Source organism: Musa acuminata, chromosome BXJ1-9 (genome assembly GCF_036884655.1).
Source record: "Musa acuminata AAA Group cultivar baxijiao chromosome BXJ1-9, Cavendish_Baxijiao_AAA, whole genome shotgun sequence".
NCBI classification, from domain to species: Eukaryota; Viridiplantae; Streptophyta; class Magnoliopsida; order Zingiberales; family Musaceae; genus Musa; species Musa acuminata.
Genome location: NC_088335.1, coordinates 4,330,168 through 4,344,002, shown reverse-complemented (window position 1 = coordinate 4,344,002; position 13,835 = coordinate 4,330,168). Strand labels below are relative to the sequence as shown.

At 41.2% G+C, this 13,835-nt stretch overlaps 3 protein-coding genes across 4 annotated transcripts; 1 reads left to right on the top strand and 2 right to left on the bottom strand.

Annotated features, from left to right (window-relative positions):
* Nucleotides 1–31: 31 nt before the first annotated feature.
* Nucleotides 32–1,047, bottom strand: LOC103997127 (chlorophyll a-b binding protein of LHCII type 1). The gene has a single exon (XM_009418272.3). The coding sequence runs from the start codon at nucleotides 977–979 to the stop codon at nucleotides 182–184; it is 798 nt and encodes a 265-aa protein (XP_009416547.1). The 5' UTR covers nucleotides 980–1,047; the 3' UTR covers nucleotides 32–181.
* Nucleotides 1,048–2,747: 1,700 nt separating this feature from the next.
* LOC103997126 (probable receptor-like protein kinase At2g42960) lies at nucleotides 2,748–7,120 on the bottom strand. Of its 2 annotated transcripts, none has more exons than XM_009418271.3 (9): nucleotides 6,831–7,120; nucleotides 6,655–6,747; nucleotides 5,383–6,058; nucleotides 5,177–5,281; nucleotides 4,337–4,459; nucleotides 4,035–4,205; nucleotides 3,775–3,904; nucleotides 3,350–3,544; nucleotides 2,748–3,254 (listed from the first exon to the last, which is right to left on the bottom strand). In XM_009418271.3, exons 3-9 carry the CDS (start codon nucleotides 6,048–6,050, stop codon nucleotides 3,123–3,125), a joined length of 1,524 nt encoding a protein of 507 aa, XP_009416546.2. In that variant the 5' UTR covers nucleotides 6,051–6,058; nucleotides 6,655–6,747; nucleotides 6,831–7,120; the 3' UTR covers nucleotides 2,748–3,122. The 2 variants fall into 2 exon arrangements, with proteins under 2 accessions (XP_009416546.2, XP_018673688.2); XM_018818143.2 differs by having other exon boundaries at nucleotides 6,878–7,120.
* Nucleotides 7,121–7,932: 812 nt separating this feature from the next.
* Nucleotides 7,933–13,659, top strand: LOC135592610 (elongator complex protein 4-like). The gene is made up of 8 exons (XM_065082162.1): nucleotides 7,933–8,750; nucleotides 8,843–9,087; nucleotides 9,170–9,245; nucleotides 9,328–9,478; nucleotides 10,364–10,442; nucleotides 10,616–10,775; nucleotides 10,864–10,955; nucleotides 13,029–13,659. Exons 1-8 carry the CDS (start codon nucleotides 8,579–8,581, stop codon nucleotides 13,194–13,196), a joined length of 1,143 nt encoding a protein of 380 aa, XP_064938234.1. The 5' UTR covers nucleotides 7,933–8,578; the 3' UTR covers nucleotides 13,197–13,659.
* Nucleotides 13,660–13,835: the final 176 nt, after the last annotated feature.

Sequence of the window (13,835 nt, the reverse complement as noted above, 5' to 3'; positions counted from 1 at the left end):
CTTAGGTCGATTGATATCCTCAATCTTTAGATAGAGAGAAGAAGATCATTAAGATTTCTTACTCCAACAAATACTAGTACACATTGCCCTCCTCTTACACAGCACAAGAGAAAGAGATGAGAAAGGCTCCATGCACACACTCAATGCGGTGCACCAGACTGACCACACGTAGCGCCTGCTCTCACTTGCCGGGCACGAAGTTGGTGGCGTAGGCCCAGGCGTTGTTGTTGACGGGGTCGGCCAGGTGGTCGGCCAGGTTCTCCAGCGGCCCCTTCCCGGTCACGATGGCCTGCACGAAGAACCCAAACATGGAGAACATGGCCAGCCTCCCGTTCTTGATCTCCTTCACCTTCAGCTCCGCGAACGCCTCCGGGTCGTCGGCGAGGCCGAGCGGGTCGAAGCTGCCGCCCGGGTACAGCGGGTCGGTCACCTCCCCCAGCGGCCCCCCGGCGATGCGGTACCCCTCGACGGCGCCCATCAGGATCACCTGGCAGGCCCAGATGGCCAGGATGCTCTGCGCGTGGATCAAGCTCGGGTTGCCCAGGTAGTCCAGCCCCCCCTCGCTAAAGATCTGCGCCCCCGCCTTGAACCAGACGGCTTCCCCGAACTTGACCCCGTTGCGGGCCAGCAGCTCCGGGAAGACGCACCCCAGCGCGCCCAGCATGGCCCACCGGCAGTGGATCACCTCCAACTCCCGGTTCTTGGCGAAGGTCTCGGGATCGGCCGAGAGGCCAGCGGTGTCCCACCCGTAGTCGCCTGGGAACTCGCCGGTCAGGTAGGATGGGGGCTCGCCGGATAAGGGGCCCAAATACTTGACGCGGTCGGGGCCGTACCATGGGCTGCCGGAGGAGGCAGCCGGCTTGCCGCCTGCCTTGCGCATGGTGACCCTGCCCTGGCCGAGGACGCCGGAGGCGGAAGGGGCGAGCTTCACGGCCTTGCCGGCGAAGGAGGGGGAGGAGAGGGCCATTGTTGCAGCCATGGAGGAGTTCTTGAGGTGGGGCCTGCAAAGTGAACTTGAGCTGGTGGTGGTGAGGGGATGGAGAGCGGAGAGACGTTTAAATAGCACGGGGGAGATTAGAAGAGATACGAACGCTTATCTCATGCATATCTTCGTCCATCTTCTCATTGGCTCAGTCCTGCACACAACTCAACCAGATGTGTGACAACTCCTCGGTCGTCAGGCTTCATTTGGTCTCTCTCTCTCTCTCTCTCTCTCTCTCTCTCTCTCTCAATATCCTACGTCTTCCGGTTGTTCCTCCGTTCACCAATCAAAGCATGCCATTTGTTATCTGGAGATGGATGATAGATCAGGTGGGATCGCCCGCAGACACAGTGTAAAGCATCTTTAGTTTAGGAGGCTTAGCAATTTTTTTTCTATTTACAATCGAACTTTTAATATTTCTAAGAAACACATCTATGAATCGGATGTAAATATCTTAACTTATCACTTCAACTGTTTCTACTCTTTTTCACATCAATTTTTCTTTCCCTTCCATTCTCTTTTTAGAGTTTTGATGTCCGATTGATCGATAGATGAAATAAATTATCTAAAATAATAATAATTGATAATTGAGTTGTTGTATTTAGTAAAATTATATTTTATGATTGCTAATAGTAAAAAAAAAAAAAAAATGTCAATAGCAATCTCCTACTACTATTTTGGTTGATGATATCATTGGCTTAACCTAACTTTCTCCTTAATCAAGTTTTGTATATGCTATTTGAGAATTAATACTTTTAATTATGTCACATTGACTTGGTATTGATGGTATTTGTTTATGTATTGGTCACTTGGTATTGATGGATGATCTAAATTGAGTCTGAAGGATCCAATTTGGGATCAAGCATTATGTTTTCAAGTCAAGGTTAAAGATGTGGAGGTAATGACTTTGCTAGATACATTTTATTAATATCTCATATATAGTTAACAACATAAAGATTATATTCTGACAAAAACCACAAACTTTTGAAGGGCTTATGTGCATTTTGAAGAAAAGAATTGATATCAATGTATTGAGCTTTGGATAATAAAAAAGAGAACTTCTTTTTCAGAAGCCTGACACAAATTTCAAGGTAAAAAGTTTTGTGGATGTTATCAAAGGAAGCAATCCTCTAATTCATCATCTTTGTTTCTGCTATAATTTGGTACTCTGTGCTCTGTTCTTCTTCCATCTCCAGTGGAATGCTGTACATTCATGGGATGTCTTCAACCTCTTCTCATTCTCTAAAGTCTCAAGAAAAGATGTCATCTGAGTCTTGAGGATAGAGGTTTGGCACAACATATTATCAACTGTTACTTTTTTGCTGTCAATTCCATGTTTTAAGGGCTTTCCATGTATGTCTGCTGACACCAGCATGCTATGCAACCACTACACCACAAATATTATGAGGGTATAATTAAGTGAATAGTTGTATCTTTCAGCATTTAGCATAAACAGTAAAAAGAGATGGAACAGTCTTTTGTTGCTGAAACAGTAAGTATTTACAATTTGAAGTGAAGATGCAATTCCATGTAGTTGGTTCAGTAGACATATTGCTATGTTTCTATTTGACAGTCATTCTTCATCATTAATGCTTCTTCAACAAGCTTAATGACTATATGAAGTCTAACATCATTCACTGTTCTGATCAAATTCAGACTTATTTTTGATAAAGCCAGGAATATATTCACTAATCAGATGGAGACATCATAATAGAGCAAGGCACTACTCTACACCTATAAAGAAAAAGTAACTTCAGCCAAAATATAAAGAAATTATGATCATGCTTTTATCAGAGACAAAATAAATGCAAGATCAGCAAAGAGTCAGGAACAGTGGGAAAAATTAACCAAAAAATTATAGATAACGACGCGAGAGAACTTGAAATTGTACATGGATAATCTGTACAGGATATCTAACTGGGTATTGAGTGCCTCTTCTTTTATCTCCTCACCTTTCATGCTGGAAGCAGAAATTGGGCACAGCTCCAGAACCCAAAATGACAAGCTTTCACTCTGACACCATCTATCTTCTTGCATCCATGCCTGTGGAATAACAGTTGGTGGAACTTTTTCGTCTTCGTTAGCAAAGAGACAATGCCGATGATTGATTTGCTGATGCACGCCATCTGATGACCATTACTTATGCATGGAATCTCTCACATGACCAGTTATCTGATCCAGCTACTTTATTTTCTAGATCACTTGAACCGTAACTCTCCTTCAAAGACTCGATCTCCATGCTTGCTGCACGATTCCGTCGGCTTTTCCGGTCCTTTTGGGGAAGAAAATAAGTAAGCGTCAGTATTTCATTCTGCCACGAAACATGAATAAACAGAATAATAAAAAGATTTGTGGGTTAAAACCGACTTCATCCGCTTCTAGCATTCGAACAACCTGACCCATGTTGGGCCTTTTGTCAGAGTCAGGATCAAGACATTTCAGAGCAACTAACAGAGCACGCTTAAGAGCCCGTGTAGGTGGTTTAAGATCAAGATTTGGATCCACCACTTCTTCTGTTCTCCTATTTCCAACCATCAATTTGAGCCACTCCACAAGATTCACCTGTCAAATGGGACAGTTAAGCATAGCAGAACTAGGTAACACAAGTGTAAGAATACATAATTGCAGTCAGTTTGCCAGTTATGAAGTTGATCCATTGGCCTTATATTCCACTGGGGACACCTACGTATATACAAATACAAGTAGTTCCCTAGTTCAGAAGTTACCCCACCAGTAGAAAGGACATGAACAATTCAGCTGTTATCCTTGCATCCAGAGTTTGAAAGACGTACCTCATTTGAAGGCCTGCCATGATCAACAGGATCCCTGCCAGTAACGGTTTCCAACAACAATACTCCAAAACTGTAAACATCACTCTTCTCATTCAGAAGTCCAGTATTAGCATATTCAGGAGCCACATACCTGCAGTAAACAGAAATAAAACTTCTGCATGCTTAGAAATTGATTGTCTTTTAGATAAGTACTAAATACTAAGAGCCTCTTTAATTATAAGATGCAACTTAGCACAAACATCAAGGGAAAGCCAGCATACCCAAATGTTCCCATCACTCTAGTAGTAACATGGCTTTTGCCGGAACCAAGGAGCTTAGCCAGTCCAAAGTCGGATACCTTTCCATTATATTCTTCATCGATTAAGATGTTACTTGATTTTATATCACGGTGAACAACCTTTGGTTCAATGGCTTCATGCAAATAAGCAAGGCTGTAAAGCCATACAATCACACAAATTATTTAACTAAAAATCACCTAATGGTTAATATTTGAGTCGATATGAGATCAAAGTATAAAGAAGGCTAACAGGGATACAAGTATAATCTTAATGTCCAGACTTACGCCTTTGAAGTGCCTAGGATAACCTTCATGCGGTTCTCCCAACTAAGAACACCATGTTGATGCAAAGCTCCATGAAGCCATTGCTCTAAGTTTCCATTGTTGACATACTCATACACAAGCATCCTACACATATTAGGCAATATAAAAGATGAGAATATTCAACATAATACTATGTCAAGCTGCTTGTCTTTTTTTTTTTCCATTTTAAGAAGTTCTGTGTATGTGCCGTACTAGTGTCATATTCTTTTAACAACAAATGGCCTATTTATAAAACCATTGATAAGGAAAATATATATTTCTTTTCCAAAATATAATTGATTATGACCAAATTTTGCAACACTAGGTTGTTGAGAATCAAGTAACCAATCATAGATTATAAGTTTGTTTACATCTCACCAGATTGCTCTGGTTTGTCAAACAATAGAAGAGATTCTTCCATGTAGTATGTATAGAATTGGTTACAGCATCGATATTATTGTTTGATCTATAGCTACTTATCAATAGATGGGAAATCATCCTCTGTACTTGGATATAAAATGTATTTTAGGTGCTCCTTTTATTTGACAAGGTAAAATTCAATAGTAAAGCAAGCACATAAGAACAAGTGTTCACCCATGAATTCCTTCCATACAATATCCCAAAGGCCGTTTGGTCAAGAGATCTTCATTTAGTATGAACAAAAATTGGTTACAATAGCAAGCTTACCATTTGATCTATAGCTGCCCATGAATAGATGGGAAATCATCCTCTATACTTGGATATAAATTGTATTTTAGGTGCTTATTTATCTGACAAGGTAAAATATAATAGTAAAGCAAGCACATAATAACAAGTGTCCACCTATGAGTTCCTTCTATACAATATCCCAAAAGCCTGACTAAATTCTTATGCCGGACATGACCAATAGCTTCCACTTCCACTCTGAATTCTTTCTCTGCTTGTCCCCTGGAAAACCCAAAACTCACAAAATTAAATTATCTATGTGAAAGAACAATGTCTGTTATCAGTGAAAAATCATAAATAGTGAACCTATAAATATAACTTACAGATTGTTTAGAAGCCTCTTGACTGCAACTTCAGTTCCATTGACCAGACGGCCTCGATAAACAACACCATATCCGCCCTCCCCAAGGATATTTTCCTTTGAAAAACGATTTGTAGCATTCTCGAGATCCCGTAGAGTGAACCAGTGGCCCCATCCCAGATGCGAGAACTCTGGCAAGCCAATCAAAGGAGATGCAGAGACACGACTGTATGGCGAGTACGGTTTTCTTGCATTTCCTGAGCTACCTTCATCACCAGAATATGAACTCCCAACCCTGTCATTGTGGTGAACTGAGCTGCATTGGCTCATATTGTCAGCATCACTAGATTTACTCATTGTTAAATGTGCGAGCTTCTTTCCAGAGTCTTTCTCACTAAACTTGTCATAGGAGGAGAAGAATGGTCCCTCATGCTCTTGGAGACTCTGAGCAAGACTATGTGTACCAACTCTGTCTACTGTAATCTCCTTTGAGACATTGGGAATTTGCAATACTGGTAATTTGTCAAAGGTTCTGCTTGTCTTCCGACGAGATGTAAACCATATGGAAAGGATACAGAGAATGAAGACAATCAACACACCTACCGAGATGCCAATCACAACCCAAAGTCTCAGGCCAAGGACTGGTGTCTTCTCAGATAATTCAGCATTTAGAGAATCACCAGATGACATTCTTCTTCCTGAAAATCAAAGAGCACGTTATTACCTGACACTGAACCCGAAAATTACCCTTTTCACAGAGGCATGAATCTGCTAAATGCTAGCATCCATGGATCGAAAACCTGCAGGTTTTTGATGGGATGCTAAGCAGTTACCTACATTGTCGACCATGAATCATTCTCAAATTTCTTTGTGAAATCTAAGGAATATTTTCCTTCTATTGTAACAAGTCATAATGCAACTTATCCAGCATAAACCAAGCTTATAACCGAACATAATCTCAGAATTTATGTCGCATGAAATATAACGATAAAACAACCAAGTCCATAACATTTTTGGTCACAAACATAAACAACACAGTATAATCTATGGTACTAAAGGAAACATTAACTCCCACTGAATCACTAATTCAAAGCTTTGAATGAAGTATCAGCAATACGAGAGTTTTGTTTCCAGAAGTCCATAATTAGGGATCATGCAATAACCCCTAAAAACAAGTACATGGAAAAAGAAAATCTAGAGATAATCCCATAACCATCAAGAGAAGAATTGTGATGCATATAGCAACATAAGGGAAAAATAAATCCAAAAATCCAATAGAAAGGAAAAAAAAAACCTTTTTGATGGTCTAATCTTGATGATATCGCGAAGCCCAAATAAAGAGCATCCTCAACCGATGAAGAATCAAAGAACCTCGAGCGCAGTTACCCTAGCAAGAAACCAAGGAGAAGCGTGGTCAGAGAAGAATCAAAGAACCAAGCCAAGAGTGACAAGAAAGGTCTAGCTTACAACCTACTGAAGAAAAAAAAGGCCGAAGGAAGAACCACTTCCACCCCAACCTTTAAGAACTCAGAGACAGAAGGCAAAATCTGTGGAAAAATTGGAATTTTTTTTTTTGTCTTCTCTTCTTCTACGTTGCTGAGAGAATGGGGAAGCCAAAGCCCGAGATAGTAAGATGTGTGGAAAGAGAGACAAAGGTGTGGCAGAGGAAGAGAGCAGTGGAAGGGAAAGCAAGCTAGAGAGGGGTTGCAGGGTTGGCATCTAACGTGGAGGTTGGAAATTAGAGGAAGGAATACATTAAAAATGGGATTAATGGCAGAGAAAAAGAATTAAATGAGAAGAAAAGTAGAGAGAGAGTGAGAGGATGAGGTCAACACGGTGGGACAAAAAACTCCAAATCCAGCTTGCTGTCTGCCGTTACTGAATTTACCATTTTCTCCTCCCTCCACTGCACGACCAAATCCGACTGCCTTGCACTGTGCGGTTAAAAGACCAACCTACCCTCGTAACGGCTATATCTGACTACGACCATTTGGTGTGTCCTAATAACATCGAAGCGAGTCAACGGTCAACATATATCTACATTTAGGTATTAACGACGCGAGAAAGGTCTTTGAACAGTTACCACAAGAAGGACCATTCAATGCATCACCTTCCTGCAATGCTCTCTCGTCGTCTCTCCTCACCGCCTGCCTCCTTTTCTTTCCTCCGTGAAAAAGATGGACTGATTCCTTGCACGAGATGGGGGGAAAACAGAGCCACCTTCATCATTTCCACTCCCCACGAGCCGTGCCTGCGAGGGAACCACAACAGGGGGATGGCTATCATACGCTGTAACTTAGCCTGGCTGAAACAGCAGGCCGCTGTGGAGATATCATTGCTTTCGATGGTCCACCTCCTCCTCGTTGTCGCGAATGGGAGAAAGACGTTTTGGTCACATGCTCCCCACGCCCAAGCCACTCCAGAGCTGTAGCTATCGTGACAGCTCGGGGATAGCTAATGACCCACAAAGTCCAGGGAAAAGAATGGAGAGGATCAGGTGCATCATATGAACCACACACACACACACACACTCTCTCTCTCTCTCTCTCTCTCTCTCTCTCTCTCTGCAGGTTGGTTGAGTTGTTGAGGAGGCAAATCGGGGATGCATGAATTACAGCTTGTGACCGCCGGCCGGTCTCACCACCGAGTTGCTGTTCCCATCTCCATTGATTGCTTGGTTCCTTTCGATGGTTTCGCTTCAAGCACTGGGAGAGAACAAATGTGTCCTTTCTTGTACGAGGCATTTACGCGAACAGGTCACGGGCAGTGAAGGAGGGATAGGTAACTCGTTCTTGTCGTGACTTGGATCGTGTTTAACTACGAGGATCATGACTTACGTCGGGATACAGTCGCGGTTAAGAAACAGTACAGAGTTAAGACTTAAAGAGTCCACCGTGGCCAAGATTGGGTCGGGTCGGGTCCGGGTCCGGTTTAAGGTTGATTGGGTTGGGCTGGGTTTTGTTTGAGTCTGGTCAGATTCAAATTAACATGGGCTTGGGTCAGTTTCTTAATCTCTCACGTGCAAAGCAGGTGGAGTGATTTGGTTCAGTTTCCGAACTGTCTTCTTCCAACGCGATCGAGGCCGTCCATCCACCGATGCATATCTCTTGGGCCGTCGTTTGGGCCGATACGATACCGGTTCCGATTGGTGCGGGCACGGCGGTGTTCTCGGCTTGAGAGTGAAGGCAACGGACGAGCGGAAGAGAACCCGAGAAGTAATGGCGACGGCGGCGGACGGCCGTCTTCAGGGCGCTAGGAGCGCCAACACCAGTAGCTTCTCGCGAGCCCGGTCGTCGCCCTCGGCGGTGCTGCCCTCGCCTCCGAACCCTGGCGTCAAACTCGGCCCTAATGGCGCCACCTTTGTCTCATCTGGAATCCCAGACCTCGATAGTGCTGTCCCCTCGCTCTCTCTCGTCTACGTCGCCTCGATGTCTCACGACAGTGTTAGGGTTTCTCCTAACGCTCGTGTACTGCTGTTGCAGGAATCCTTGGGGGCGGGTTCCTTTTGGGATCGTTGGTGATGGTGATGGAGGACGCTGACGCGCCCCACCATCTCCTCCTCCTTCGGAACTTCATGTCCCAGGGCGTTGTCCATCGGCAGCCCGTCCTCTTCGCCAGCCCTCTGAGGGACCCGAGGGCGTTTCTTGGCACGTTGCCTTCGCCTGTCTCCTCGTCCAAGGAGCACAGGCAACGAGACACCCTTGTCGACCACAATCAGCAAGATCAGGTACCTCTCCCTCTGCATTTCAATATCTGCTTTTTATCTTTTATTCAATCTTCAAGTAGTATGTATGGTCGATGGGGTGCAGGAGAAGGGTTTGCGCATAGCATGGCAGTATAAGAAGTATTTCGGGGACCAGCAGTCTTCTCAGAATCATAACAGAGGTTGGTCACCCGAAGAAAGACATATTTTTTATTGGATAAGATAGTTTGCTAAGACTAAAATGATAATAAATTGTATCTGCAGATGTTAAGCAGGAATTCAGCAATGACTTTGATCTGCGAAAGGCCCTTGAAAGACAGCATGTCCAGTATATTGAAAGCATGAGTATTCAAGATATTCCACATCTAACCATACTCCGTGATCGATGTTCAAACTTTTTATCTGGACTTCCACGGTATGACCCATTCTTCCAGTTCATATACCACATAGAAATAAGAATTTTATACATGAATGTGCTGTTGGTGATGTTACACTTTCTAGTCATGATTAGATGAATATCAGTTGCCTGTTCTCATGGTAGATCTCTTTTGCGCTCAACAGCATTCTTTTTCTTGTCTGATGACACATCCAACAGATCAAAATTTATCATTTTATTTGGATCATTCTTGTTAAATGAAAACAATGTTTACTTTTCTATGATGGTGATGAAGAAAATAAAGACTTTGAAACAGATTCCCACTTGTTCATACATGCTTTTCTTGAGATTCTCCATCTTAGAGGTGTTACTTCTTTTGCTTCTTGGCGTGGGCTAAACAAGTTAATCATCAGTTTCCCTACTGAAGTGATGTTTCATGTCAAATAAGATAAACCAGGTGATTCTTTATGTATGTTTTAGTAGACAATTAATCCAAGTTTAATTATGGATGCTAGTGATATAAGTTAAGTTTTTGACAACTAGATCCAATTCCAATATTTGGCTTAAAGGGTTTTGTGATGCACTCTTTTGAAAGGAATTAACAATTAAGTGTTCATTGAGAAAATAGTATTATGGTAATCAATGTTTTGTTAAATTACTATCGATGGATAACAAGTGCCTAGAATATGCATGAATAATGAAAGATTGAATGATAATTTTAGAGTAACAAATTATGACTATTAATTGTTCCCAGAAAGGCAATTTAACTTTAAGTTGATGCATGCCTAGATGTCAGGCTTATTAAGTTACTTCTTGAACCAAAAGCATAATGACAAATTTCTATGCCTTCCATACTTGCCCTGCTGGCTGGAAATAGGGACTACTGTTTTCGTAGATTTGACAAATCATTTGTTTTGCATCTAGGTCTGATGGTGGCAACTTAAGTGCTGGTCGTATTGCTATTCAGTCATTGTGTGCTCCACAATGTGGTTACGCTGAAATGGTGTGCATAATTGCTTACGCTGAACCAAAAGATTCAATTTCCGGTTACTTTGTAGAATATAAGTATCATTTTGTCCTTTTGATATTTTTTTTCCAAACTAATTTGTCTTTTAGATGTGTTAGTTTGACAAAAAAATGTATTTTTTTTCTAATTATATTGACATGCAATTGTAGGACTGGGACTTGGTTGCCTTTATCAGGTTTCTGAGATCAATTATTCGTTCTTCAAATGTAGTTGCTGTGGTAACGTTTCCCACTTCATTTCTTTTGCCTGCATTTCTGAAGAGATGGCAGCACCTGGCAGATACATTGTTGTCTGTCAGAGCAATTCCAGGCATGTTTAAGTGCTTCGCTTTTTTGATGCCCTCAATTGTTTGGATCGCCTGGTCTTATTTCCAATCTTTTTCCTTTTTGCACATCAGATGAAGATAAGGATATGGCTAAACTCCTTACAGGATACCAAGATATGTTAGGGCTTTTACATGTGCACAAGGTTGCTCAGAACAATAGCCAGGTAAAAGAAAATTGCATGCTCTTTTTTCCTATCAGTGTCTGTATTTTAGTTTGTGGCTGACTAATGAACTCCACCAGATTCTGACAAGAAAATGGAGCCTTAAGTTGCTTATATTCTCTTTTCATTATTTGAAGTGCTGTTCCCGTGTTGTTATAATTAGATAGAAATCTGTAACTTGTGGCACATGGCTCCTCTCCTCTTTTTTATTCTTTTTTGCTGTAGGATAAAAACTTTGCAAAAGAAAATGGTCTTTGACTGCTTGACTGAAGCTAAGGAAAAACTGGATTTTATTTTTCTTTGAAGCATCGTGAAAGTTAAGGACTTTTAAATGGAGGTGTTCTAGGGACTATTTGCTGGCCAACAACTCTTAGGACATATACACATATTTTTACAGGGACGTAATTTACATCTGTTTAACATTACAAGCACTATTAGTTAAAAATTTTGACCCTTTTTCAGTGATATTACCCTCTGAGATATTCACAGAATTGGCCATTTTCTGAGACAGAGTTTGACTTATACATCATCAGTAACTTCTTACATTGTTGGAACTTGAATAAACTAGATTAGTTTAGCTAAACCAAACACCGGTCCTGAAACTTCTACTTACCTCAGATGCTTACTTGAGATATTCATTCTGGACTTAAGATTGATCTGTATTGGTTACTGGGATACTCAGGTTGCAGTGAGAAATTTTAGTTGCTCCCGGTAGTGGGGTAGAATGGAAGGCTTAAAGGCCTTGAGGAGCACAGGTAGTGAGATGGAACGGAAGGAGGTTAGAAAGAGGGAGAAAGAAGGGAAAAATATTTTTTATAAACTGGAAAGTCTTCGAAGACTCATCAACAAATACTGGAATATCTCAAGTAACGAGACATTTAGGTGGAGAGTATTAACAATAGATAGTGGTTGAGTGGAAGTGATGCCGAGACAATATAAGTGTAGCCAAGATGGGGAGAGTGGATGTCCATGCAGGAGGAGGTAGTGGCAAGGTGGAGAGTGTAAGTCAGCACAGTCAGGGGATGCCCATATGGTTGGAAATGGATTAAATCATTGAGATTTCAGACTAAATTACCAGGGATAGTGGCTTCTGCCAACAGCAAAGTACTAAGGGTTGCATGCTGACCATATTTGACATTGTAGCCTTCAGCTGATTCAGCTTCAGCTTATACAAGGTCAGATAGTGCTGTATCAGTTTTTATATAACTGTTCCTTCTGATCCTAGCAAATGCCTGTGAAAACCAATTTGCAATATCCATTTCATTCAGACCCTTTAACATGACACTTGAAAAATCTGCCGGCACTTGGCTGTGTCTTCTCCCCTGTCCCATCTTTTACATTAAACATTTCATGATTCTAGTTGTATACCCATATAATCACATTAGGACTCCCATGCAGGTAGCTCATTTCCCCATTATTTTCTCCCTTATGACACTTGTATTGTGTGCATCACATCAGTTTTTTACATTTGTGCGCTAGCTCTGGATAGTTCATGATGAATAATATTAGTGTTACATGTTCTAATTTTGAACAATTCATTCCTAGTAGTTCCACTGTGTTATGCATATTATTGTTTTCTTTCTTTTAAACTAAACCTCCACCTGCTGTGTAATTTAAGGGTCATGTTCATTAAAGTTATTACTTTGTTCTAATTTCCATGGTCAACTTTTGTGTTGGTTATGTTCCCTCGAGTCATTATTTTGTTATTATTTCTTTGTAATATATGCCTAGAGGGATTTGAATGCCCTTGATCTTATGTTGCAACCACTAAAATGCATCTCCGGTGCCAACCAAACTGATAGGTATTAAGGGAAGTTCTTTTGTAAAAGTTTTGTTAATTCCTATTTGGAGCTTTATCCAGCGTGAGTTCTGCTTCAAGGTCAATCTAACATTGATCATTTTTTTTGTTACATCCTGGTAATCGGTGTAATCGGGTTTGACGTAGAACATCATTAGCATCAGCATGTGGTAGTGAGATTTGCTAACTTTTCTTCTGTCACACTTCTAAAACAAATATTCAAGTGATGAATTTGTTTATTCATCTTTTCTTCCAACTTTTTTTTTATATGCAAACAGGTTCCAACGGTACTAGAGGCATCTACATTCTCATTAAAGCTTCAGAAGCGGAGATCTCTGGTCTTGGAACGTCTAAATCAAGCTCCTGTAGAGGCTTCAAGCGGCACTTCATATTCAACATCTGGCACTTGTTCTGGGCCATCAAAAGGTTCATCTCTTGATTTCTAGTAAGTCTTTAACTTGAAAACATGATGGATGATGGATTTCCACAATCGACCCATCTCCGATTTCCAAAGCTGTTGGTCTCACAAGGCTTCTTCATGAGTTGCAATCATAGTTTGCATGCAATGGAGTTGGGCACCAAGATTTTCCCTCCCTTGTTCATTGTTAGTTTAAGCATCTGTGCAGCACGACGGATCTGATGGGTCTCCCAACAAACAAGTAAAACGTAGAAGACAGACAGTAGAGGGGTCCTCAGTGTTCTCCAATATAAATTTTTGTACTTCAAAAGACTTTCTCATGTGCACATTTTAGCATGGTTGATTTAGGTTATCACTGTTCATTATGGCTGGAATAGCCAGTTTTTTTTTTGTCTTTATTTACCATTGGAAGATGTTCTGGTTATTGCTTACTTTAGATGTCCGATGAACTTTGTGGATGATCCTTAAACAACCCATCTCTCGTTCTTTTATTTCTTTTATCTCTTTTGATTCAATTAGGTTTCGATAAAAGGTGGGTATTTCTGGGAGACGACAACAAATTTTCTCTGGTCAAATCTTAATTCTTGTACATTTAGTGTTTCATATTTCGATTCCTTAGAAAATACTTTCAAGAATCTAAAAATACTTGTCAGCAGTAAATTATTGT